The sequence below is a fragment of the Trichosurus vulpecula genome, chromosome 4, assembly GCF_011100635.1.
Source record: "Trichosurus vulpecula isolate mTriVul1 chromosome 4, mTriVul1.pri, whole genome shotgun sequence".
Lineage (NCBI taxonomy): Eukaryota > Metazoa > Chordata > Mammalia > Diprotodontia > Phalangeridae > Trichosurus > Trichosurus vulpecula.
In genome coordinates this window covers 301,791,678-301,815,611 of record NC_050576.1, presented here as the reverse complement: position 1 = coordinate 301,815,611, position 23,934 = coordinate 301,791,678, and the positions used below count along the sequence as shown (strand labels likewise).

The following is a 23,934-nucleotide window of genomic DNA, read 5'->3' as shown; positions in this document are numbered from 1 at the left end:
TACAAACCATTCTTCTTTTTAGCATTATTAATTGTACCAAAACTTTAGACAAGCATGATTTAATCAAATAACAAAATAACATTCTCACATTGCTTAAGGAACATTTACAAAGCGAGCCCTAAGTGGCTCACAAGCATTACTACCCTTGTTCATAAAGCTTTACTAAGTTGGTGCAAAAGTCCATAAGTAACACTAATTCCACAGTATTATAATAAACAAAGTTTCTAGTTATTGCAGAATTCTTAGATATCACAAAGTTTCTAAGTCAAAAAGGTGTTGTAATGGAATCTCACATTGGTAGAAAGTGATCACAGGAAAAATACTACTGCTCTTAGATTCTTTTTAAACAAAGGGAACATCTTAAAGTGAGTCTTAAGCAGTTTGCATAAATTTCTGCACATGTTCTAGTTCTAGATAAAAATAAGATTAGACTACCCAGTAAGATAACACAAAAGAGCTTATATCTTATACTAACTACTTGCTCTGATCACAGAAATGTGCTATAGAAAGAAAAAAGCAGGGACATGTGACATGCCAAATATGACAGGGTAAAACATCCTTGGCTTTGTTTAAATCCAGATATATTATGATTCTTCAATTATGCATAATTCTACCTCATTGCTAGACTCAGAAATAGGTGGGAAACTTCCTTTCCAAAGGAACACAAGGGGGAAACCGAGTCAGGAGGATCCCATCCTAGATTGAAACTAAGATTGTCCCCTCAGCTTTTTCCCAAATGCAGACATCCACCTGTTAACAGTACAGGATCACAGTTCCTCTGAGTAGCTTGTGGCATTTCTCTCAGATACTGATTTAATGCAGACCACTATACCCAAATTCAAACTCAAAACAAAATTAGTTATGGCCCGAAGTGCCTTTATCCTTAAACAGCAAGTTTCACCAATTCACAGCTTACAGCCAGATACAGAGCTGCAATAAGCAATAAGGATTTACCAGGACTCGCATATATAAGAGATTTAATTAAACATCTTTTATTCCCCACTTTAAACTTGTCCTTGTGTAAAAGCCAAACATGAGAATCCTTTCTATCTATTGAACATAAACTTTCAATTTCTTAGCAAGCTAAGTTCATTGTTTAGGACCTACATAACTCAAACAAGTTCTTTTCCCAGGGCTGATGACCTTGCTCGTGCAGGCAGTTTCCAGGGGCCTTGGCAATTTGCAAAATAAGGAGAATGAACATGGTTCTCAGGAAGGGGTTAATACTAGTGTCCTTTGCCTGCTGACTCCCATGCATAGAGGAAGACCGTTCTGAATGGGCAGAACCTACTCGATAAGGCTTTACACATTTCTAATAGTAAACTGACTGGGAATCTTAAGCCAGAGTTGATTTTTTTAATCTCCGTTGCCAGAGATTACATAATTACTTTGGGTGGAAGACAGCCTACTCTAGCTGTGGTAACTAGGAAAGGACATTTTTCCATTGAATCAACCTTTGGCACTGAGTATGAACAAAGTCTGCACACTTCTTGACTTGTGTGTCCTAAGCAATTTGTATTAAATGAAAAAGCTACCTCAGAGCCAAATCAAGAGATTTCTAGGGCTGGAGCCAGCCTGGCATTACCACCACACCTGTGAGGAGCAAAGAGGAGACTGAGCTACGGCAGAGAAGGGAGATACTGAGGACAGTCTTTGGCTCTACAGGCATCTCAGCTTAGAAGACTGTTGCAACAATTCAGCTAGCAGCTGTTGTAGGGGTATAAGACCCACCAACAACCCGCACACAGAAAGCTGCCACACAGGCTCTTCGATCTGCTTTACTAAGGAAAGCAACATTAAGGGGTTAACAATCTTATTTCAATCCAACATACAAATATCATTCACTTAGTTCAGGGGAAAAAGCCAGCACCCTGAACTTCAGAGCAAATACAAACAAATTACAAACATCAACAGACAGACCTTGTCTGATTCAAATCTCAATGCATAGATACCAGGGTTTAACAAAGTCCCAACATCTGTGTTTACTAGCTGGAGGGCTCTTAACTACAGCTACACATCTTCAAGAGTGAGAGCCCCAAGCAAATAGCTCTATTCTCTCTTTTTATACACTCTTTAGCTGTCATCAAATGTAATCTGAGTGACCAGAACTCAGGCTCCTACTATTGACTCTGGTCTTAGCAACTCCCCTGAGGACTCTGAGGGCTTCACACCCACATAGGCTTAGAACCTAGTAGATAGGGTTTTGACTCTGGGCCTTTGCACCTAGTAAGGATCAATCAAAGACACTTAATTAATCACTCTAAAACAGTAAGAAAGTCCCAACCTACTTGCCAATACAAAGACCTAGCCAGGGGTGAGGAACCTGTGGCCCTCCAGTCTCAAGTGCAGCCCTTTGACTGATTCAAAACTTCACAGAACAAATCCCCTTAATAAAATGATTTGTTCTGTAAAACTTAGATTCAGTCAAAAGGCTGTACCCAAGGACCTAGAAGGTCATATGTGGCCTCAAGACCATAGGTTCCCCACCCCTGAACTAGGCTGAGGTAAGTCCCCAGAAAAGGTCAGCTCTTTCTCCAATGTTCTCTTTTGATACTTGTGTATCCACAAATTTTGCCTTGACCACAAAGAGGATGGGGTTAACTAGAGCCAGATTTAAATGTAAGGTTAGGCAGAGAGCTCAATCTTTAACTAGATGTCAAGAACAATCAGCATTTATTAAGGGCTTAACATGTGCCAAGTAAGCATTAGTCAGTGAAAAATACAAATAAATCAGAAAGTAAATTCCCTCCAGGAATTTACATTTTTTAAAATAATAGTTTATTTTATCCACAATTATAATATTTCCAATGTAAAAACAATTTTTAACATTCTTTTTTTTAAGTTTCGAATTCTAGTTCTGTCCCTTCCTCCTTCTCCTTCACCCTCCCTGAGACAGAAAGCAATCTGATATAGGTTATACATTTACAGTCATGTAAAACATTTCCATATTAGCCATTTTGTGCAAGAAAATTTAGAAAGGAAGAAAGGGAGGGAGGGAGGAAGGAAGGGAGAAAGAGAAAGAAAGAAAGAGAAAATAGTATACTTCAGTAAGTATTCAGACTGATGGAATCCTAATAGCTCTGCCCCCAGCCCCAATATTCTAACTTCATTACAGGCCCACTGTACCTACCTAACCACCCCCCCCCCACCACGTCCTAACTTATGCCTCACTGCTCACTAGAACAACAGGTGTCTCCCTAAAGTCTTAGTTCCCACAGAAACAGAAACCCAGCACCGTCCCACAGACCCTTTCCCACAAAACAGGTGTGCAATCACAATCACATCATCCATTTAGCCCAAGACAGGACCACAATCCCTAACCATCTATCTTGACCAGACAGGACCACAATAGCTAGACAATTGGAGGGCAGCATGATGAGAATGCTTGACTACCAAACCATAGAAGGGGCCCACCCTACAATAGCACCTTAGCAGTTCCACTGATGCTAGGATCCCTCCTCCATTACCCAATCCCTTAACAAACTCCTCTTGCCTTTTTAATATTAATCATATTCCCATATTCTATGTAAATTTCTGTTACATAATTGTATCTTTACCCTATAAAAATCCATCTTGCTTTCTCTGAAGCTGCTGCTTCCTCTTGGAACCTAGACTGTTCCATGAGACATGTCAATCTCAATAAATGGTTATACTTGGATTAGAGGTGGTCTGACTGAATTCTTAAGAGACAGTTCCACCACAACACATCATGAAACCATAACAGTTTTTGGCCTTACATGGGCAGAGACTAAACCTCAACAGTTTTTGGCATCCCTGGGTGGGCCAGAGTCTCTGACTCTGATCTCCTCCTTTACGTGGAGCACAGTCTCTGATTCAGACCCCCTATAATCCAAAAGTACGCCTATCTCCTTCCCTTCTCTTAGTTGGGAGGTCCTTCAAGTACCTGGGAAGGCTTGACTGGATCGCTTGGGCCTTAGTGCCCTAGGCCCCCCAGGTGCAAACTGAGATTTTTTTCTTCATCCTTCAGTGGGACACTACTGAGATGAAAGTGGCTATAGGGGAGATTTCCTTAGGCTTACTGCCATTCAGTCCCAACTCCCATCCCATGGGACTAAGCTGTAATAGCGCCTGGTCTTTGTAAAATCTGGAAGACCAAGAAAAGTTATCATTATCTATACTTTGTATCTGTTTGCTCTGTCTGTGTAACAATCTCTGAGTCTGCCACCTTGTAAGATTTAAAATACAGCCAGAAAAGAAAAAACTCTACCTGGGCTAGAAAGATTGATGGTCTCTTGAAGAAAGGTTGTTAGCAAAAACTCTCTCTCTCTCTCTGTTGTCGTTTCCCCTCCCCGCCCTTCCTTGGATTCTGGCCAAGTTCTGAAGGTGAGGAAACAGAAAAAAGAGGAAGGGGAAAACTTCTCCCCTCAGATCTAAGACAAAAGGGGTCACTTCACTGATGAAAGGGAGGCAGGTTTCAAAGCTACACTTTGCTGGACTAGCCCTTAACCCTTTCCTGGATCACAGGAAGAGAACTGTGTCATATCATTTGGAATATAGGACAGAGATTAAACCTCAACAAGATATCAATTCTTTCATTTTTTTCCACTTGATGTTTTATTTTTTTCCCAATTACATGTAAAGATAGTTCTCAACATTTGTTTTTGTAAGATTTTGAATTCTAAATTTTTTTCTTCTTCCCTCTGTAATATTAATTAAGGTGGGACTTTTTTTTTTTTTTACTGTTTTCTCTTTTAGAATGCTTAAGTAATCAAGTGCCTTTGATTAAGTCTTACTAGGTGCAAAGCCCCATGCACATACACTTTTGCTGATTAGGTATGAAGCCTTCAGGCCCTAAGAAGAATGTGTAAACTCAGGTTAGCAGTTTGCTTGGGGCTCTCACTCACTGGAAGAGTGTTGGCTGTGAAGACTCTCGGTAGCCATTGTTAAGAGCCCCACACTGCCTCCCCCCCCCCGCTCCCGCCCTTGAAGAAAACCCAGATGTTGGTGCTTCTCTTTTTGGTAACTATGTATTTGATGTCTTGATCAGACAAAGCTTGTACGTTGAATTGCGTTATTTGATCTGTTGGTATTTTCTGTTTGTAATTTCTATTTGTATTTGCCCTGAACTTCAGAAGAGAGATGGGAGAGAGCTGCAGAGAGATAGAGTACAGAGCAGAGAGTGGAGACTAGAGAACTGAGGGAGGAGAGAACACAAGCAAGCAGACAGTTGGAATTCCTGAGTGTTTACAGGAAGGCCCTAGCAGGGGGGAAAGTTACAGGATGTCTTGGCTCCTTGCTATAATACTGTGTTATAATTTCTTTGTTGTTACATTGAGGTGGACTTACTGGTTTTAGAATACAATTACTGCTATGTAGAATTGGGGTTATTGGTTCTGGGATTTAATCCTCTGCTATCTAAATACATGTTATACTACTTCTGCCTTCTACCTCAAGAATCTCTTACACTTTGCATTTCCGAACTATACAGGCATGTTAATAGTCATTTTTGAGGTCATGAATCTTGCCTTACTGATCCAGAGGTCCTTGAGGACAAGGATTTTTTTTTTTTGCCTTTTTTGAGTTTCCAAAGCTTAGCACAGTGCCCAGCACACATTAGGTACTTAATGTTTATTGAATGAAACTGAGGCAAACAGAAGTTGTGATTTACCCAAGGTCACAAGCTAGTAAGTCTGAGGCCGGTTTTGAACTTGGATGGTTAAGAGCCTTGTTCAGGGTGACTTGAATACATTGCTAGTATCAGAGGAAGGATGAGTCCTGGTTTTTCTGACCAGTATCCTATCCCTGTCCACAAAGCCACTGCCATAAGTTTCACTCAGCTTTAATGACAAAGATGTAAATTACAATTTTATGAGAATAAATGAAATTGTCTGCCTATACCTATTTAGATAGATAAATGTTAAATGTTTTCTGTTATACCATATGATAATATTTGCATGTAGGCTGTTTTGATTATTCACTGCTGGCTCTTAAATCGAGAGGCTTAATATATCTCTGGGTAAACCTTATGTATTACTTAATTTAACTTTATCTATAAACCTGAAACTCTTAAAATACTGTTTCCGCAAAAATTGACTTTTACCAGAAAAGTAGACAACTTCTGTTGTATAACAAGAAGCTCAGAAATTTTAAAAAAAGATAAAAACTGTTTCCAAGTTATACATGTTTTATTTTGTTTTTTAAAAAAGTAACAAATCCAACATCACACTTTATTATTACTGTGAAGATATCATTTTCTGTAGTATGTCACTTCTGAAAACTAGACTTGTTCTTTTACATACTTCCATGAAGGAAGCCATTAATACATGTATGAATTTTCATAAATATTTGCTAGAGAGAAAAGTAATAAGCACAGGGCCATGGGGTGTTGGCGCTGTTCTGGTTCAGCTTTATTTCTTTCCATCATTTCGTAGTGGACAGGCTTTTCACAGTTGGCTTGAAGCGCCCATACTCTCCCTCCTTAGGCAAAACCAATAGTCTTAAGTCCTTATTGGTAAACAAGTAGAAAGATGTAGTCTGTGGCATAATGAAGCAGTGAACAAGAACGAGGTGTTTCCTATATTGATCTTGACAAAATTTTGTCCAATACATTACAGTTAAAGAGCAAAAGGGTTGGCATGAATGGTAATATCCTTAATGTGTACATCATTAAGAGGCCGAAAAGTCTTTTCATTTACTGGCAGCTTCTCTAGTTCATCCAAAGTCTCTAGGCCATCTATTACCCTAAAAGAAAATAGAACACTCATGAAAATTCTTTAGAGATGATAAATTCATGGTTTCTTAATTCCTCTAGCAATTATAATTACTATTATAATTCATGTGGCACATGTACAAAAATATTTATAGCAGCTCTTTTTGTGGTAGCCAAGGACTGGAAATTGAGGGGATGCCCATCAACTTGGGAATGGCTGAACAAGTTGTGGTATATGAATGTAATGGAATACTACTATGCTATAAGAAATGATGAACAGGCAGACTTCAGAAAAACCTGGAAAGATTTATATGAACTGATGCTGAGTGAAGTGAGCAGAACCAGGACAGTGTACAATGACTGACTTTGATATAGACTTAGCCCTTCTCAGCAATGCAAGGACCTAAAACAATTCCAAAAGACTCATTTTGGAAAATGCCATCCACATCCAGAAAAAGAAATATGGAGTCTGAATGCATATCAAAGCAGACTATTTTCTTTTTTTTTTTGTTTTGTTGCATGTTTTCCTTTATCATGGTTACTCTCATTCACTCTAATTATTCTATGCAACATGACTAATATGAAAATGTTTAAGAGGAATGTATATGTGGAGCCTATATCAGATTGCATGCTGTCTTGGGGAGGGAGAGGGGAGACAGGGGGAGAAAATTTAAAACTTATGGTACTGAATGCTGAAAAGTAAAAACAAATTAACTTATTAAAAAAAATTCATGTGGCAATTAGTCACATTATGCCTTCTGACAGCTCATCTATTACTGAGTTGTTTTTTTTTTTCAAACGGATTTCGATTTGTTATTAATTTATTATGTGTGTGTAACTTCATTTCTCTGGACTTCAGAGTCCTTCAGGGTAAAGCTCACACCTATACATTTTTGTATATGACACAACTCAGGTACAAACACATTTTGATCTGCTTTCTTACTATAGATACAGGAGGCAAAAGTTCAGGCCTCCAAACTTTTATATTGTTGGTCAACTACAAGCAATAGGTGTAAAAAGTTTCTACTGCAGTTCAAAAATACTGCATTCTACCTTCATTCCTAACTAGTACTTACTCCGAGTGACTACACATGTGACAAATACATAAAACAGAGTAGCTCTTTAAACCAAATGCCTACAAACATAAAATATTGCCAACATTAGTACTATCAGCTACAAGGTTAATGAAGCTCATTAAATTTCCTAAAGTAGGAAAAGGCAGATACCGCTTTATTTTGTAAATTTACTCCACTGATACATGTAGAACTATTGTACTTTCATTGATCAGCTCTAAATTTAGGTTGAAGAGAATGAAAAGGTAAGCGGAAAATAGGAAAATACAAATTCTGAACACTTAGAGAAAAGAAATGCCCCATGTCAATTTAGAGCGTAGGTTTTTAAACTTTTGTTTGCATCATGGATCCCCTTGGCAATCTAGTGAAGCCTATGGATGCCTTATCAAAATGTTTTTAAACGTATAAAATAAAATCTATAGGATTACAAAGGAAAATTATATTGACATACAGTTATCAAAATATTTTTAATTTTAAAAAAATTTATTTAGTATTTTATTTTTCCCCAGTTACATGTAAAAACAATTAACATTCATTTTTAAAACTCTAAGTTCCAAATTCTCTCCCTTCCTCTCGTGCCCTCCCCCCTGCCCCCAAAAGGCAAGCAATTCAATATGGATTATACATGTGTGGTCATACAAAACACTTCCATATTAGTCATATTCTGAAAGAAAACACAGACCAAAATAAAAAACTCTCAAGAAAAATAAAATTTTCAAAAAGTATGCTTGAATTTTTATTCAGACATTAGCTTGTTTTTCATTATTTTCTTACATCACTCTTATTTCTCTTCCCAATTTTTCCTCTACTTCTCTTACTTGCTTTTCCAAATCCTTTTTGAGCTCTTCCATGGCCTGAGCCCAATTCACATTTTTCTTAGAGGCTTTTGATGTAGGCTCTTTGACTCTGTTGACTTCTTCTGGCTGTATGTTTTGATCTGTTTTCTCACCAAAAAAAGATTCCAAAGTCTGAGTCTGAATCTGAGTCTGTTTTTGCTGCCTGTTCATGTTCCCAGCCAACTACTTGACCCTTGAGCTTTCTGTCAGCATATGACTGCTTGTAGAGTAGACAGTACTTTGTCCCAAGCTTTAGGGGCTGTGCTGCTGTTTTCAGAGCTGCTTCTACACAACAAACTCTTGCCACACCAGTGCTCCTCCTCCCCCAAGAACTGCCAACCCAGACCGCAACCCAGATCCAAGAAGGATCTGCACTCTGATCTGCCCTTAATTGCTCCCACAGGGTGGGCCTGGGGCCGGAAGCAACCACAGCTGGAGCTCTGGAAGCAGCCCCAGAGCTACACTACTTCCATGCCCCCAGAGCTAGGGCTGACCGCACACTCCATTCACTCCAATTTAGCAGTTTTTCCACTAACCTTCTCTGTTGTCTTTGGTATATGTGGGTTGAGATGTCTGGTAACTGCCACAGCTCAATGATTCAGGTCCCTACTGCCTGTTCCTCCCGGCTCCCAGTCTGGTTGGTCCTAGCGTGGCCCACGCTAGGCTGTGCTCCGCTCCACTCCCAGCTCCATGCAATAGACCCTTTCCAGCAACCATCCAGGCTTTCCTGGGCTGGATCCCTGCTTCCCTTTGCCATTTCATGGGTTCTGCAGCTCTAGAATTTGTTCAGAGCCATTTTCACAGGTGTTTGGAAGGACCTGGGGGAGAGCTTAAGCAAGTCCCTGCTTTCCAGCCACCATCTTGGCCCTGCCCCCCCTCATCAATTCTAATAGTACAATAGTATTCTATCATAATCATACCACAATTTATTCAACCATTCCCCAACTGATAGGCATGCCCTCAATTTCTAATTCTTTGCCAACAGAGAACAGCTGCTGTAAATATTTTTTGTACATATAGGTCCTTTTCTTTTTTGTTTCTTTATCTCGTTTGATATACAGACCTAGTAGTGGTATTAGAGGTCAAAGGGTTTTATATTCCTTTGAGCACAGTTCCAAATTGCTCTACAGAATGGTTGAATCAGTTCACAACTCCACCAACAGGGCATTAATGTCTCATTTTTCCCACATCCCCTCCATGTATCATTTTCCTTTTCTATCCTAGTAGCCAATCTAATAGGCATGAGGTGGTACCTCAGAATTGTTTTAATTTGCATTTCTCCAATCAACAGCAAGTTAGAGCATTTTTTCCAAATGGCTATAGAAAACTTTACTTCATCTCAAAAATGTTCATATCTTTGGATCACTTATCAGTTGGGGAATAGCTCTTATTTTTATAAATTTGACCCAGTTCTCTATAGGTTTTAGAAATGAGGCCTTTACCAGAGGAACTTGCTTCAAAATTTTTTTTCACACTTACTACTGCTAACTCTATTTCCCTCCATTCTATCCTCCCCCCTTTAATTCTATTCTCTTTCCTTTCACCCTGTCTCTCCTCAAAAGTGTTTTGCTTCTAACAACCCTCACCCCCAGTCTGCCCTCTCTTCTATCACCTGACTCCCCCCTCCCCTTCTCTTATCCCCTTCCCCTCCTACTTTCCTGTAAGGTAAGACAGATTTATATACTCAAATGAGTGTGTTATGTTACTCCCTCTCTGAGCCAATTTTGATAAGAGTTAAGGTTTACTCACTTCCCCTCAGTTCCCCCTACTTCCCCTTAACTATAAAAGATTTTTCTTACTTTTTCTAATGTGAGTTAATTTACTCCATTTTACCTCTCCCTTTCTCTTTCTCCCAGTACATTTCTCTCGCCCCTTATTTTTTTAAACATCATCTCTTCATATTCAACTCATACTTGTGCCCTTTGTCTTTCTAATTGCCCTAATAATGAGAAAGTTCTTATGAGTTACAAGTATCATCTTCCTATGTAGGAAGACAAACATTATTAAGTTCTTTATGATTTCCCTTTCCTGTTTGCCGTTTTATGCTTCTTTTGAGTCTTGTATTTGAAAGTCAGATTTTCTATTCAGCTCTGGTCTTTTCATCAAGAACGCTTGAAAGTCCTCTGTTCCATTAAATTTCCATTTTCTCCCCTGAAGGATTATACTCTGTTTTGCTGGGTAGATGATTCTGGGTTGTAAGCCTAGTTCCTTTGCCCTGTGATCCTTTAATGTAAAAGCTGCTAAATCTTTTGTTATCTTGACTGTGCTTCCATGGTATCTGAATTGTTTTTTTTTTTCTGGCTACTTACAATATTTTCTTCTTGACCTGGAAGCTCTGGAATTTGGCTATAATATTCCTGGGAGTTTTTATTTTGGGATCTCTTTCAGGAGGTGATCACTGGATTCTTTCAATTTCTATTTTACCCTCCGGTTCTAGAATTATCAGAGCAGTTTTCTTTGATAATTTCTCGAAAGATGATATCTAGGTTCTTTTTTTATCATGGCTTTCTGATAACCCAATTATTTTTAAATTCTCTCTCCTGGATCTATTTTCCAGGTCAGTTGGTTTTCTAATGAGATAGTTCACATTGTCTTCTATTTTTTCATTCTTTTGGTTTTGTTTTATTGTTTCTTGATCTCTCATAAAGTCATTAGCTTTGATTTGGTACACTTGAATTTTTAAGGAATTATTTTCTTCAGCAAGCTTTTGTACCTACTGTTCCATCTGGCCAACTCTACTTTTTAAGGCATTCTTCTCCTTGGCTTTTTGGACCGCTTTTACCATTTGGCCTAGTCTGTTTTTTAAGAAGATGCTTTCTTTGGTATTTTTTGATGTCTCCTTTGCCAAGCCATTAACTCGTTTTTCATGATTTTTTTCATTTCCCAATTTCTCCTCAATTTCTCTTACTTTTCAAAATCCTTTTTGAGCCTCCATGGCCTGAGACCAATTCATATTTTTCCTGGAGGCTTTGGACATAGGAGCTCTAACTTTGTTATCCTCTTCTGAGTGTTTGATCTTCCTTGTCACTGTGGTAAATTTCTATGATCAGAATTTTTTTCTGTTTGCTCATTTTTCCAGCCTATTTCTTGACTTTTAACTCTTTGCTAAAGCAGGGCTCTGCTTCCAGAGTAGAGAGCATACTGTCCCAAGTTTCAGGGATTTCTTGTAGTTATTTTAAGAGCTACTTCTATGGACCTGTAAGTTTTCAGTTCTTCCAAGAGGTGTGTTTACTACTCTCCTGGCCAGTGCTCTATTCTGTGAGCAACCATATGCACTCTTTTCTGTCCTGGAACTATGGCAAGGGTCCTCATTACACTGCAGCTGCAAGCTCTGATGTGCTAATGCTCTTCCTCACCTTGGGACTGACACCCAGGACTGTGACCTGGATCTGCAACAGTGTCTGGCCTTAGTGTTAGCAAAGAGACCCCTGTAATCTTCTTCTGACCAGTTATTTAACCCCCTTACTGTCTGTGGGCTGAGAGCTCTGGAAGCAGCTGCTGCCACTGCTGATTCAGTGGCCTGTTCCTGGTTTGAAAGGGCTGGGTCTGTGCTGGCACCACCTGCACTGGACTGTGCTCCACTCTCACCCAGGTGCAACAAACCTTTCCTGCTGACTTTCTAAGTTGTCCTTGACTAGAAAATTATTTCACTGTGTCCTTTTTTGTGTTCTGATGCTCCAGGAATTGTTTTATGGCATTTAAAGATGGTAAGAGGGGTTTTGGGGAGAGCTTAGATGAGTCATTGCCTTTTCTCTGCCATCTTCGTTCCACCTCCTATCAAAATATATTTAAAAAAAAATTCCCTGGATCTCAGGTTAAGAACCTCTGAACTAAAGTTGTGTTAGGATTACAGCATTATCCAAGACTGTGAAGAGAGATATAACTTTTCTTAGATAAATTAGGAAACTCATGAGATATCTCAAATTCCTGAGAGGTGGATATTATAATTTAAATTTTAATTCTAAAGAGAACTATAAAAACCCCAAAATTTGATCTCATATTAGAATCTCTTGGTCTTTGTCACATATTCTCTCTCTCTCTCTCTCTCTCTCTCTCTCTCTCTCCCTCCCTCCCTCTCTCTTCCTCCCTCCCTCTCTCTCTCTCCCTCCCTCCCTCTCCCCCCCACTTCTAAAAAGATCAAGGTGAAAATGTTATAAAAGAGATTGCGTCAACAGCAAAATCTTCTATTAGACCCTAAACATAAAACTATTAGAACTTCTCACTTTTTAAAAATTAAGTTTGAAAGTCATTTATTTCTTTCTAGAAGGAACTGGACAAAGGATGAGGTGGGTTACAGGTGAAAGGAGAAATTAGAATTAAGACTAAACCATTCTATTCATTCAAAAGAGATTACTCTTTCAGGTCTAGAATAATGGGGACCCTAAATAACTGAAATCTGGGACTAGAAGGTGAGGAAAGGGAGCCAGGATTACCCACAAAACAATGAGACTCCTGGATTCTGCTATTTTTCATGTATTAACTGCATTACTAGTATCCCTCAAAATTAAAACACATATACATGTATGGCAAAGGGAGAAAATATTGCACAATAAACACCTAAATAATTGATTTTCCATTGGTTTGTAAATAATAAGAGGGTCTTTGAAAATGGTACTGGTTTGTATGTTAAGTACTCAGGTATATCCTTACTCAAAAGAAACTGAAAAAAGTGTCAAGAATACTCACTTTCCAAATACTGTGTACTTCATGTCCAAATGAGGTTGCTTGCCATACGTAATAAAGAACTGTGATCCATTGGTGTTTGGGCCATTATTAGCCATAGATACAACTCCTCGAACATTGTGCTAAGAGACCATCAAAAACATCAACTTAATCATATTTATTAACAAGTACTCTGAATTTAGGCCTGAGATAAATATGCTTTGCCACTAACTAGCTATATAAACAGAGGCAAATCCCCTCACCACCTTGAGCTTCAGTTACTTTACCTTTCACCCTCATAAAATGAGGAGACTGTAGGAGTTGGGCTAAAAAATTCTGAAATTCTATAATATGTAATAATCACATAGCAGTATTCTAAAAAAGTGGATGAGAATATCAGTGTTAACTGAATAACTCAAAGGATCTTATTATGTAATCAGTCACCAAGCCCAGCATATACTGAGCACTAGGAATATAACTACAAAAGTATAAAAGTTCTTGCCCTCGAGGAACTTATTTTCTATTGGGGAGATATAACATGTTCACAAAAAAGTAAATACAGGACATGTACAGAATAACTGCACATTGCCTGGCCAAGGGACCACAGTCATGTGAGTGAGGGTTATTAACAACTGATATAATTAAGAAAGGCCTTTTGAAGGAGGTGGCACTTCATTTGAGCCTTGGAGGTGGATGGAGATTTCAAGAAATAGAAGTGAGAAAGGAGAACATTTCAGGCATAGAGGACAACCTGTGAAAAGCCCTGGAGGTCAGAGACAGGATATTGTATACAAGGAACAAGTGGGACAGTTTAGCTGAAGTATAGAGTGTCTAAAGGAGAATAATAGGTTGGAGCTAGAATGTGATGGATTTAAATGCTTTACATGCCAAATGAGTATTTGTATTTTTTCCTTTAAATCTGGTGAACCTGCAGAAGAATCCTTTGCCTGAATGCTCTCCCTCCTGGCTTCCTACTAACCCAACCAAAAAAGCCTTCTACAGGAAGGCTTTCCTAATCCCTCTTATTTCTAGTACCTTTCTCCATTAATTATTTCCTGTTTTTCCCTCATATAGGCTTCATTGTTTGTACATATGGTTGTTTGCTGGTAGACAGTGAGTTCCCTGAGGGCAGAGACTATTTTTTGCCTTTGTATCCCTAGCACTTAGCACAACTCCAGGCACATATCAGGTGCTTCATGATTGTTTAGTGACTCACAGATTTTAAATGCCAAACAAGCATTTGTATCCTACCTTAAAGGCAATCTGGAGCCAATGCAGCTTCTAGAACAGCAAAGTCCTGTGTTCAGGCTTGTGTTTTGGGAATATCAATTTGGCACCCATGTGGAGGACAGATTAGAGAGAGGAGAGATTAGGAGCAGGGTGATAAGTTAGGAGCTACTATAAAAGTTCAGGTGAGAAGAGATGAGGACCCCGACTAGGATGGTTGTGATGTGAGTAGAAAGGGAAGTGGATTTAGGAGGGAAGAAAATAAGTTGTTTTGGATATACTAAATTTGAAATGCCTATGGGATACCTGGGTGGAGATGTCCAGCAGGCATTTTAGAGAAGTGAGCCTGGAGATGAGTATAGATAAGGGCTGATCTGGGAATCATTATCAATAGAGATGACAGTTGAATCCATAAGAGCTGATGAGATCTCAAAGAGATCGATTAGAGAAGAAAAGATGAGAGGGCTCAGGTCCTGGGCTTCACCCACAAATAAAGGAAGGGACATGTGTGAGGAACCTTAAAAGAAGACCCCTTGGTTTGAGAAAAGGAACCATGACAGAGCAATATCACAAAAACCAAGGGAGAAGAAAGGACATGATGAAGGAGGAGCTAGTCAGCAGTATCAAAAGCTAGAGCAAGGTCAAGAAGGCTGAGGAAAAGCCATTGGATTTAGCAATAAAGAGATTGCTGGCAACTTTGAAGACCAAAATTTCAGTAGTGTGGTGGGACAGAAACAGAATGAAAGGTGTGAATGGGTGGGAGGAGGGAAAGCGGAGGTAAGGAGTAGAAGCCTCGTTTTCTTGCAATTTGGCTGGGAAAGGAAGAGAGATATGGATAACTGCTGGAGGGGATGCCAGGGCCAAGTGAAGGTCTTTTTTAAGAATGGGGAAGATCTGGGTATGTTTGTAAGTGGTCTAGGTACAGTCAATGGACAAGAAAAGATCTACAGTTAGGTGTAGAGGGAATCAAAGGCACAACCTCTGGGAAGGGAAGGGAGCTAATGGGATCAAGGGCAGGTAGGGAGTGCAATGAAAAGTTGTTTAATGGCATGAAACTGGAGAAGAACGTTACCATGAAGTTTCAGTGTATTAATAACAGTTCACATTTATGGACTGCCTTTGTTTAAAAAAATCACACCTGGAATTTCACCAGTATAGGCAGTTCTTGGCAAATGACTCCTTCTACTACCAAGTAGCTCATAATCTTCTCTGCAACTAGCCTGTGAGAGAAATGATTATTAATAGCCAATGCTTTGGAGAGATCCAGAGTTTCCCCTTTTTCTAGGGTCCTTATTTCCCAAGTTCAGTCTCTTGAACCACTTACTGATGATGAGATTAGATTAACTTTCTTAACAATCTTGTTTAGACCCCACCCAAGTGGGGAAGCTACAGTGCTCTGCTCCAGTTTGGGCTGGAATAAATTCTTTGAAAAGAATGCTCAAGGCTGGGTGTAGCTTAGAAGTAAATGACATAATCAAAGTTCATTAGAAGAGGTCCAGCCCCTCATTGTAACAGTCACTCTCTCATTAACTGTTAACCAATCAGAGCTGATTGCCACCCTCAGAACACCCATCTTCCAAGGGCATGTAAGCTGTGAACCTGCAGCCATGATTGTCTTTGGCATTCCAGTGTAGCTATTCTTTTATTAAAATGCTATCATTATGAATAAAAAGACTTCCCAAAGGTTATGTCTCTCAAACTTTTTTAAACATCGCACCTCAGAGTTGTCTGGGGCAGTTAAGATTAAGTGACTTACTCCGGAGCACAAAGATAGAAAGAAATGGAGACAAGAGGAGCCATTAGTTGCCAATAACAAGAGGGTGCCTCTGAAGGAGCTTTTAACTCCCAGTGGTGACTAATTCTGGCAGAACCCACTAACTACAAGTAGGACTACTGGTTCTATCAGTTTAATAACTGATCAAATGCTAAGAACAGGATGTAGGATGAGAAAAGATTTATGTCTATAAGCTCTAGTATCAGACACAGCAGTACCTAATGTAGCTGAATAATTCAATATCCTGTTTATACCTATGCTAGTATAGTGTTTAATGTTCTTTATAGTCTAATGAAAAGGGGAAAAATTTTCAAGTCATCTAGGCAAAATATTTACTTATTTTTCTTTTAAATTTGTTTTTTAGTTTGAACTTAAAATATCAAAAAAGAACATTTCCATACATGCATCAGAATACATTTACTTTTTTTTTGTAACTAGATACCAACTAGCAGCAACTGAAATACACTGAAACTCACTGTCCTTGAGAGTCTTGGCATGAAATAGTATATTAAGTATATCCACAAAGCTTAAATGACAACACCAAGATGTGCAAATCTAATCTAAATTTTTGATCTATAAGCAAAAAATATAATAAAGGTTCAGCTGTTTTTCTACCCCATCCAACTCTTTGTGACCCCATTTGGGGTTTTCTTGGCAAAGATACTAGGGTGGGTTGCATTTCCTTCTCCAACTCATTTTACAAATGAGGAAACTGAGGCAAACAGGGGTAAGTGATTTGCCCAGGGTCAAACACCTAGTAAGTGTCTGAGGCCAGATCTGAACTCAGGAAGATGGGTCTTCCTGACTCCAGGCCCAACACTCTATCCACTACAACACCTAGCTGCCCAATATAATAATAACAAATTTCAGGGTTAAATTATAGGAGGAGATCAAGCACTAACTTTTTACCTAAGTTTAATCATAACCATTAGATCATGAAATATGCAAAAGAAACTATCCAAAATTCATACTTGCAAAATCATGCTAACTTGTATTTAATGAGTTAATTCAGTTTCAAAGTCTCCAACTTTTAACTAGTGAGAAACCTAAGGTACCAGAATAATACTGAAGAAGAGAGAGATACCTTAAGGTATTCACTGTATTCATCTTCAAATTTCCTGCCCCAGATACTGTTGCCTCCTTTCCCAGAACCTGGAGAACAATAAAATTAATAATAATTGGTTCAAGTTTTTAAGAGAAAAAGGGGGAGGGAAAGTTACTTTTAGGAGGAAGAAAATGAGATATTAAGACCCTAAAGCTTTTAAAATGATCCATCTTAATAGACTGCAAACTAACATGTCCAGATTTTAACATGCCTTTCTAAAATTGTGGTATATAGACTAATCAATGAAAATGAAACATCACTCAAATAACAAAAAGGGATAATTCACTTTAAAGACTATTTACTAAAACAGTACCTACTGAACTCAGACATTTTTGATGACATACTATAGACATAATACAAAAAATCCCAGTTTATACATTGAGGGTGACTTTTCTTTTACACCTTCATCCCAGTGTCCCCAGGAAGAAAGCTATGAATGAATCGAAGCACTCACCTGTTGGATCACCTGTTTGTACCATGAAACCCTTGATATTTCTATGAAATATACACCCATTGTAGTAATTACTAGCACAAAGAGCCAAGAAATTCTAGAGAACATGAAAATAAAAGTTAGGAAATTCTATAGCAATGTCATTTTAAAAATTAAATAAAAATACTTGATACTTCAAACACTATGGCTGATGGATTTAAACTGCACATTTCAGTCATTAATTGGATACTAATTGCACTTTATAAATCTTTAATTCTTGTCAATAAGCAACTGCACTAAAAACGGAAAACATTTTTTCATCCAACATTACAATCATGTTTGCCTATTTTCTGCAGGAAATAAATCGGAAGTCAAGATTTCAGGTTCCTCTTCTGTGTAAGGGGGATGAACTACACCTGTGGTTCTCAAAAGGTGGTTGACCCCTGTACTGGTTAGACTAGCAAAGAGAAATCTCTATAATATCATTTTATCATAAAAAGGCATTTACAAAGTCCTCAATTATGCACATATGGATGTTGGTTCACAGATTTAGTGTTGGAAGGGATGCTAGAGATCACCTTATCCAGAAGTGTCAAACTTGCAGCCCAGAACCAGATTAATATGTAATTGGGAAATTTTTAACAAAACGAATACCAATACAATACAACATAATGTTAATTTGTGACTTTCTAAGTTGATATACGGCCCAGGAGCCATTTCTATTTGACTGTGACATCACTAATCTAGTCCAACCCATCATTTTACAGATGAGGACACTGAGGCCCAGACAATTAATTACTAACCTAATGTCACCCAAGCAGTGAGGGGCAACAGCAGGATTTCATCCAGAACTCTCTCCACTACATCACTAACGTGTTCAGAGCCAAGTTATTATTTATCTTGATACTTACTTCACATGACTTGGGTGTCCGTTCACAGAAGACTTCTATTTTAATGTCGCCTACATCTGTGTGCAATGTCACAGACTAAAAAAGGGAACGAGAACGTGAGGATAAATCAATTTTCTCCAATTGAGTTTATGCCCTGTATTACTGCCCACTCAAAAACCCACATGACAATCCAAAGGGAACAGAATCACACAATCATGCTTCAGAAATGACCAATCGACAAAAAGAAGAGGTTTAAGAAATAAGGAAAGCTGTTTTAATGCCTCCAGAAAGTGATTTAAGTAGATAAGTTTTTTTTAAGTTGACAAGAAAACAAGTGTAACATGACAACATCATTCATATAAAAAGTATCATTAAACTCTTTGGGAGTTACATTGATGACAGAAGACCAGGATATGGCTCACAATGACCTCTGTGCTCCAAGAATAAAAGTGTAAGACTGGTATTCCTCATAGCCTTAACCAAATTCTAAGCATGAGATTCTTTCTGGCAACAACCCCCATTTATAATATAGGTGGTAGCAGCTGAATCTCCCTCTTCTCCCAAACCCCTGAGAAGATCATGCTCCATAATAAGTGAATGTCATGATTCTTTCGGAGGGTGCTGTTGGACTGTTCCTTCTCAGTCTCCTCTGCTGGATATTCTCCTAGGTCACATCCACTAATTGGGAGTGTTCCCCAAAGCTCTGTCCTGGACTCTCTTTTTTGTCCCTCAGTACTATTTGGCCTGGTAATTGTCCAAAACTGAACTTTGTGTCTTCTCCCCCAAACCTTCTGTCCTCCTAACTTTTCTGTTACTTTGGCAACACCACCATTCTCCCATTCACTCAGGATTGCAGGCTAAGCGGCACCCTAGATTCCTCACTCTCTCTTATCCTCTCTATACAATCTGTTGCCTGCTGATTCTACCTCCCTAGCATCTTTTGTATGTGCCTCCCTTCTCTCCGCTGACAGAGGCCCTTCTTACCTCATGCCTGGACCATTGCAACAGCTGCTGGATGGTCTCCCTGCCCCAGGTCTCTCTCCCCACTCCACTCCATCCTCCAATTAGCTTTCAAATTGATCTTCTTATAGCACTGGTCTGACCCCATTATTCCTCTGTTCAATAAATTCCAGTGGCTTCCTATCACCTCCAGGATCAAATGTAAAATCCTTGGTTTAAAGTCCAAACTCCCTCATAACCTGGCCCTCTCTTAGTTTTCCAGTCTTCTTACACTTTGCTCCTCCACCCCACATACTCCACGATCTAGTGATACTGGCTTCCTCAGTGTTCCTCAAAGATACCTCTACCTCCTGCCCAGGGCATGTTCACTGACTAACCCTCACTCCTAGAACCCTCTCCCTGCTAATCTGTGCTTCCTGGCTTCCTTCAAGTCCCAACTAACCCCACCTTCTACAAGAAGCCTTTCCCAATCATCATTAATGCTGGTGTCTTCCCTCTGCTGATTATCTCTGATTTATCCTGTATCTCCTTTTTGTACACGGTTGTTTGAATGTTTCTTTCCCCATTAGACTATAAGCTCCTTAAGAGCAGGACTGTTTTTAGCCTTTCACTTAACAAAGTGCCTGGTATACAACAGGTGCTTAATAAATGTTTGCTGACCAACTTGTTTTACTTGGGGAATATAACTGTGCTTTTAAATATGCAGTCACCTTCCTCCTTTCCCCTCTCCCCCATGCCCTTTTTCATCTTCTTTTTCCCCAAAGCCTAAAGGAGAGGACAGGAGGAAGAAGGTCCCCAATGCATACAGGTATCATTGCCATTCTTCCCACCATTTCTGGGCCCACTTTGGAATCACCTGAGCCAAAACAAAAATATTATTTATATTTTCTGCCCCTCCAATTCCCTCTTTCTATCCCAACCTACTACAAATATAAATAAGGGATATTTTGTAGCTTTTTAATTCTAAAAAGGGGAGAAAAAATTAAGGAAAAATTGAATTAGTTATAGAAAGTTTAAATGTTATTTTTTCACTTTCTGCTACTACCTAAAAATACTCTATTCTTGCCACATTCACATCCTTTCACTTTTCCTCTCTTTGATGATCTACTTTTCACAGACATCTCCAACTAGTTGCCAGTTTTATCCCTATAGAAAACAACCAGCAGTACACAAACCATTATGCCTTTCCTTAGAACGTGCTATGTTGAAAACACTGTGGACATTCAACACTGTCCAGAAGAGCAGACCAGTGACCACATCAAAGGTCTATGAAATCACAAAATCAAAAGGATGAAAGTGGAAAAGGTTAAGTTCTGAGCTGCAGGTGACAAGAAGGGCCACTAGCTAAACAAAAGTTCCACAATCATTCAAGTAAATCCTAAATAACAGAATAACCAAAATGTCTAAAATGAATGTTCTTTAAATAATAGGGGAAAAGAGAAGGGAACTCTCAACCCTCTGAAACAACCAGAGATTCAAAAACTGTGACCACTCTGTGTTAGAAGGTCGACACACGGAACTTAACTTTGCACAAAATGCCTACACGCCTTAGAGAATGGGATTTTCTGACAAAAACACATACACATACAACAACACTAAGAAGTACTCCTTGTGTGTCAGCCTAGTAGCTCTGGTAAAGAGCATGAAGTCCCTTTCTCTAAAGCCCAATTACATGCCAAAGGCAGTTATCAAATAAACTAAACAGAATTACCTAAGACCAGTAAAATTGAGCAGGCTGAACGAGATAATCTCTAAGGTTCCATTTAGGCTCTAAAATGACTATAATTCGACAACTAGTTTCAAGGCTTTAGTTTTAGAAGTAGCATTTTAATGCATCTGGACTCTTTAAGTTGAAAATTATAAAGAAAGAAAAACTTTCTTAAGGAATCTATGAAACTCACCATCCTGCTACGTGGAGATTTCAGGCAGTCCAAAAGAATGCTGAAAAGGGGAAAAAAGTTTACTATTTAATTCAAATATATCTATTTAATCTAAAGAGCACATTTACAATAATCCTAGTGGGTCATGGTTAGAGGGAGAGGGCAGTAAATGTGAAGAAAAGACCACAGGCAAGGAGGGGAGCTTTGAGAGCCATTTTCCAAAACCAATCCCACTATGGCTTTCCTTCATTTACTTTATAACATGAGCCAGTTGTATTTGTGTCTATGCAAACACGTGTATGCGCCCCCAAAGAAAGCCACTGCTAATAAAGATTCACTTTAAAGGAAATAATTTTGCTTTACCTTTTAACCCTCCAATTTTCCTTTGTTCCAGATCTCATCTCTTCGTATAAATAGCTTCCAAGTGAGGAAGCTTCCTTTATTCTATCCACAATTGTTCTCCAACGCGTTAATCATGAAGTATTTATTAAGCATCTATTATATGTAGGCACTGTGCTAGGTGCGGGGGATATAATTCTTGCCCTTAAGTTTATATTCTATTGGGTAAGACACTATATGCACACATATCACTGCTCTCGGGAATTCCCGAGTGCTCACCCAGGTTAGCACTTTCTCTGTTTTTAGCCGTTTTAGACAATTGCTTAGGGCACAGGGAAGCCAAGTCTCTATCCACCAAGCTATTTTATTTCTCATATAAACATATACATATGCATACAAGACAATTTTGTGGGAGAAACACTGGCAACTAGGGGGAATCAGGAAAGGCCTCAGGCAGGAGGTATTGTTGAGTTTTTAAGGAAATCAGGACAACAGTCTAAGGGAGTTTCCTGGTATACTAAGAATCTAAATAACTTGCCCAAGGTTACACAGCCAATATGGCAGTGGCAGGATTTGAACCCAGGTCTTTCTGAGGCTGACTCTCGATCCACTACACCAGAGGTTCTCAAATGTGGTCTTGTGGATCCTGGGGTTCCTTAAGACATTTCAAAAGATTCTGTAGTATCAAAACTATTTTCATAATAACATAAAGATGTTATTTCCCTTTTTCCCTCTCATTCACTCAAGAGAATACAGTGGTATTTTCCAAAGGCTACATGATCTGTGAATTAAAGATTTAATGTCTCATTTACCTGCCACCATGAGCTCAGCAAATTCCCAATTCTTAAAGACTTTTCTGATAACTACGCTGGTGATAAAATGATGTAATCGTTTTATATAGTATGATGAACTGTGTCAGCATTTAGAAGATCTGCGTAACTCACTGAATCAGTATCTTCCAAATGACCAATTCATGATGTTACAAAATAATGGGTAAAAGATCCATTCAAAGTGCAAGATCTCACAATAGATTTTAATGTAACATTGTTTGAAAAGGTCATTGATATGGTTTTAGATCCCTCATTGCAACTAACCTTTAAGAAAAAACTACTTGACCAGTTTTGGTGCAGTATCAAAGAATATCCCTGATTATCTGAAAAGGCCATTAAAAGACTCCTCCCTTTTCCAACTACATATATCTGCATAAGTCTGGATTTTCTTCAAATACTTCAACTGAAACAACATATTAGAAAAGATTGAATGCAGAAACAGATAGGAGGATCTAGCTGCCTTCTACTAAACCAGAAACTAAAGAGATATGCAAAATGTAAAACACTGCCACTCTTCTCACTAATATTTGTTTCAGAAAATATAGGTTTTTTTTAAATGCATGCCAATTAACATGTAACAATTTTGCTATTATTTTAAAATGAATATTTTAAACATTTTTCAGTTTTGATTTCCAATGCTATATATTATCAATAGCTATAGTCCACATAAACAAAAGCTCTTTGGGGTCCTCAATTTTTAAGAGCTTAAAGGGGTCCAGAGACCAAAAAGTCTGAGAAGCTTTGCTCCTCGGACACACCGAAAAGTCTCTAAATATAATGAGGTTGACTTTAAAGGAGTAAAGAAAAATTAGTCCTTTATCCAGACTTGATCTCTACTACAGCCCATTCCTACTAAAGACTTGATTGTTTAAAATTAAACAATTTTCCCGGTGTTCTGTCCAGTCCCTTCCCACTCTCAAATTGTCATTTTGGGATGTCACTTTTTATCTAAGACTTCACGCTCACAACACGGGAACGAGAGAACAAGTCTCGCGAAAGTGTCGCAGGGATGGGAATGGAGAGAAGGGACGCGAAAATTCAGTTCCTCCTTCCCCTCGCTGTGTCTCTGCACAGGCCCCTCGACCTCCCGCTCTCTCTCCTCCCCTCCGTCCCCAACCCTCAGCCTTCCCCTCCAGGCTCACCCCACCGCTCCAGACTTCCAAACACGAACGAAGATTTCGGACCCCAAAAAAAAGCGGACCGGAAGAGAGTAAGGCCGACGCACAAAAGAGAACGGGCCACTTCCGCTCCGGCCCCA

The 23,934-nt window shown here is 38.9% G+C and overlaps 1 protein-coding gene across 2 annotated transcripts; it reads right to left on the bottom strand.

The window, feature by feature from the left end:
- Positions 1-6,127: 6,127 nt before the first annotated feature.
- PPIL3 (peptidylprolyl isomerase like 3) lies at positions 6,128-23,900 on the bottom strand. 2 transcript variants are annotated; one of them, XM_036756001.1, is made up of 7 exons: positions 23,819-23,900; positions 21,529-21,568; positions 18,689-18,763; positions 17,802-17,895; positions 17,327-17,394; positions 13,266-13,384; positions 6,128-6,702 (listed from the first exon to the last, which is right to left on the bottom strand). In XM_036756001.1, exons 2-7 carry the CDS (start codon positions 21,529-21,531, stop codon positions 6,576-6,578), a joined length of 486 nt encoding a protein of 161 aa, XP_036611896.1. In that variant the 5' UTR covers positions 21,532-21,568; positions 23,819-23,900; the 3' UTR covers positions 6,128-6,575. The 2 variants fall into 2 exon arrangements, with proteins under 2 accessions (XP_036611896.1, XP_036611895.1); XM_036756000.1 differs by lacking the exon at positions 23,819-23,900 and adding an exon at positions 21,871-21,931.
- Positions 23,901-23,934: the final 34 nt, after the last annotated feature.

Coding starts and splice junctions, on each gene's coding strand:
- PPIL3 (XM_036756000.1), bottom strand. CDS start 21,908: ATGAGATCTGGAACAAAGGAAAATTGGAGGGTTAAAAG. Junction 17,896..18,688: donor GGACACCCAAGTCATGTGAA/GTAAGTATCAAG, acceptor CATGTTCTCTAG/AATTTCTTGGCTCTTTGTGC. Junction 6,703..13,265: donor AAGTACACAGTATTTGGAAA/GTGAGTATTCTT, acceptor ATTTTCTTTTAG/GGTAATAGATGGCCTAGAGA.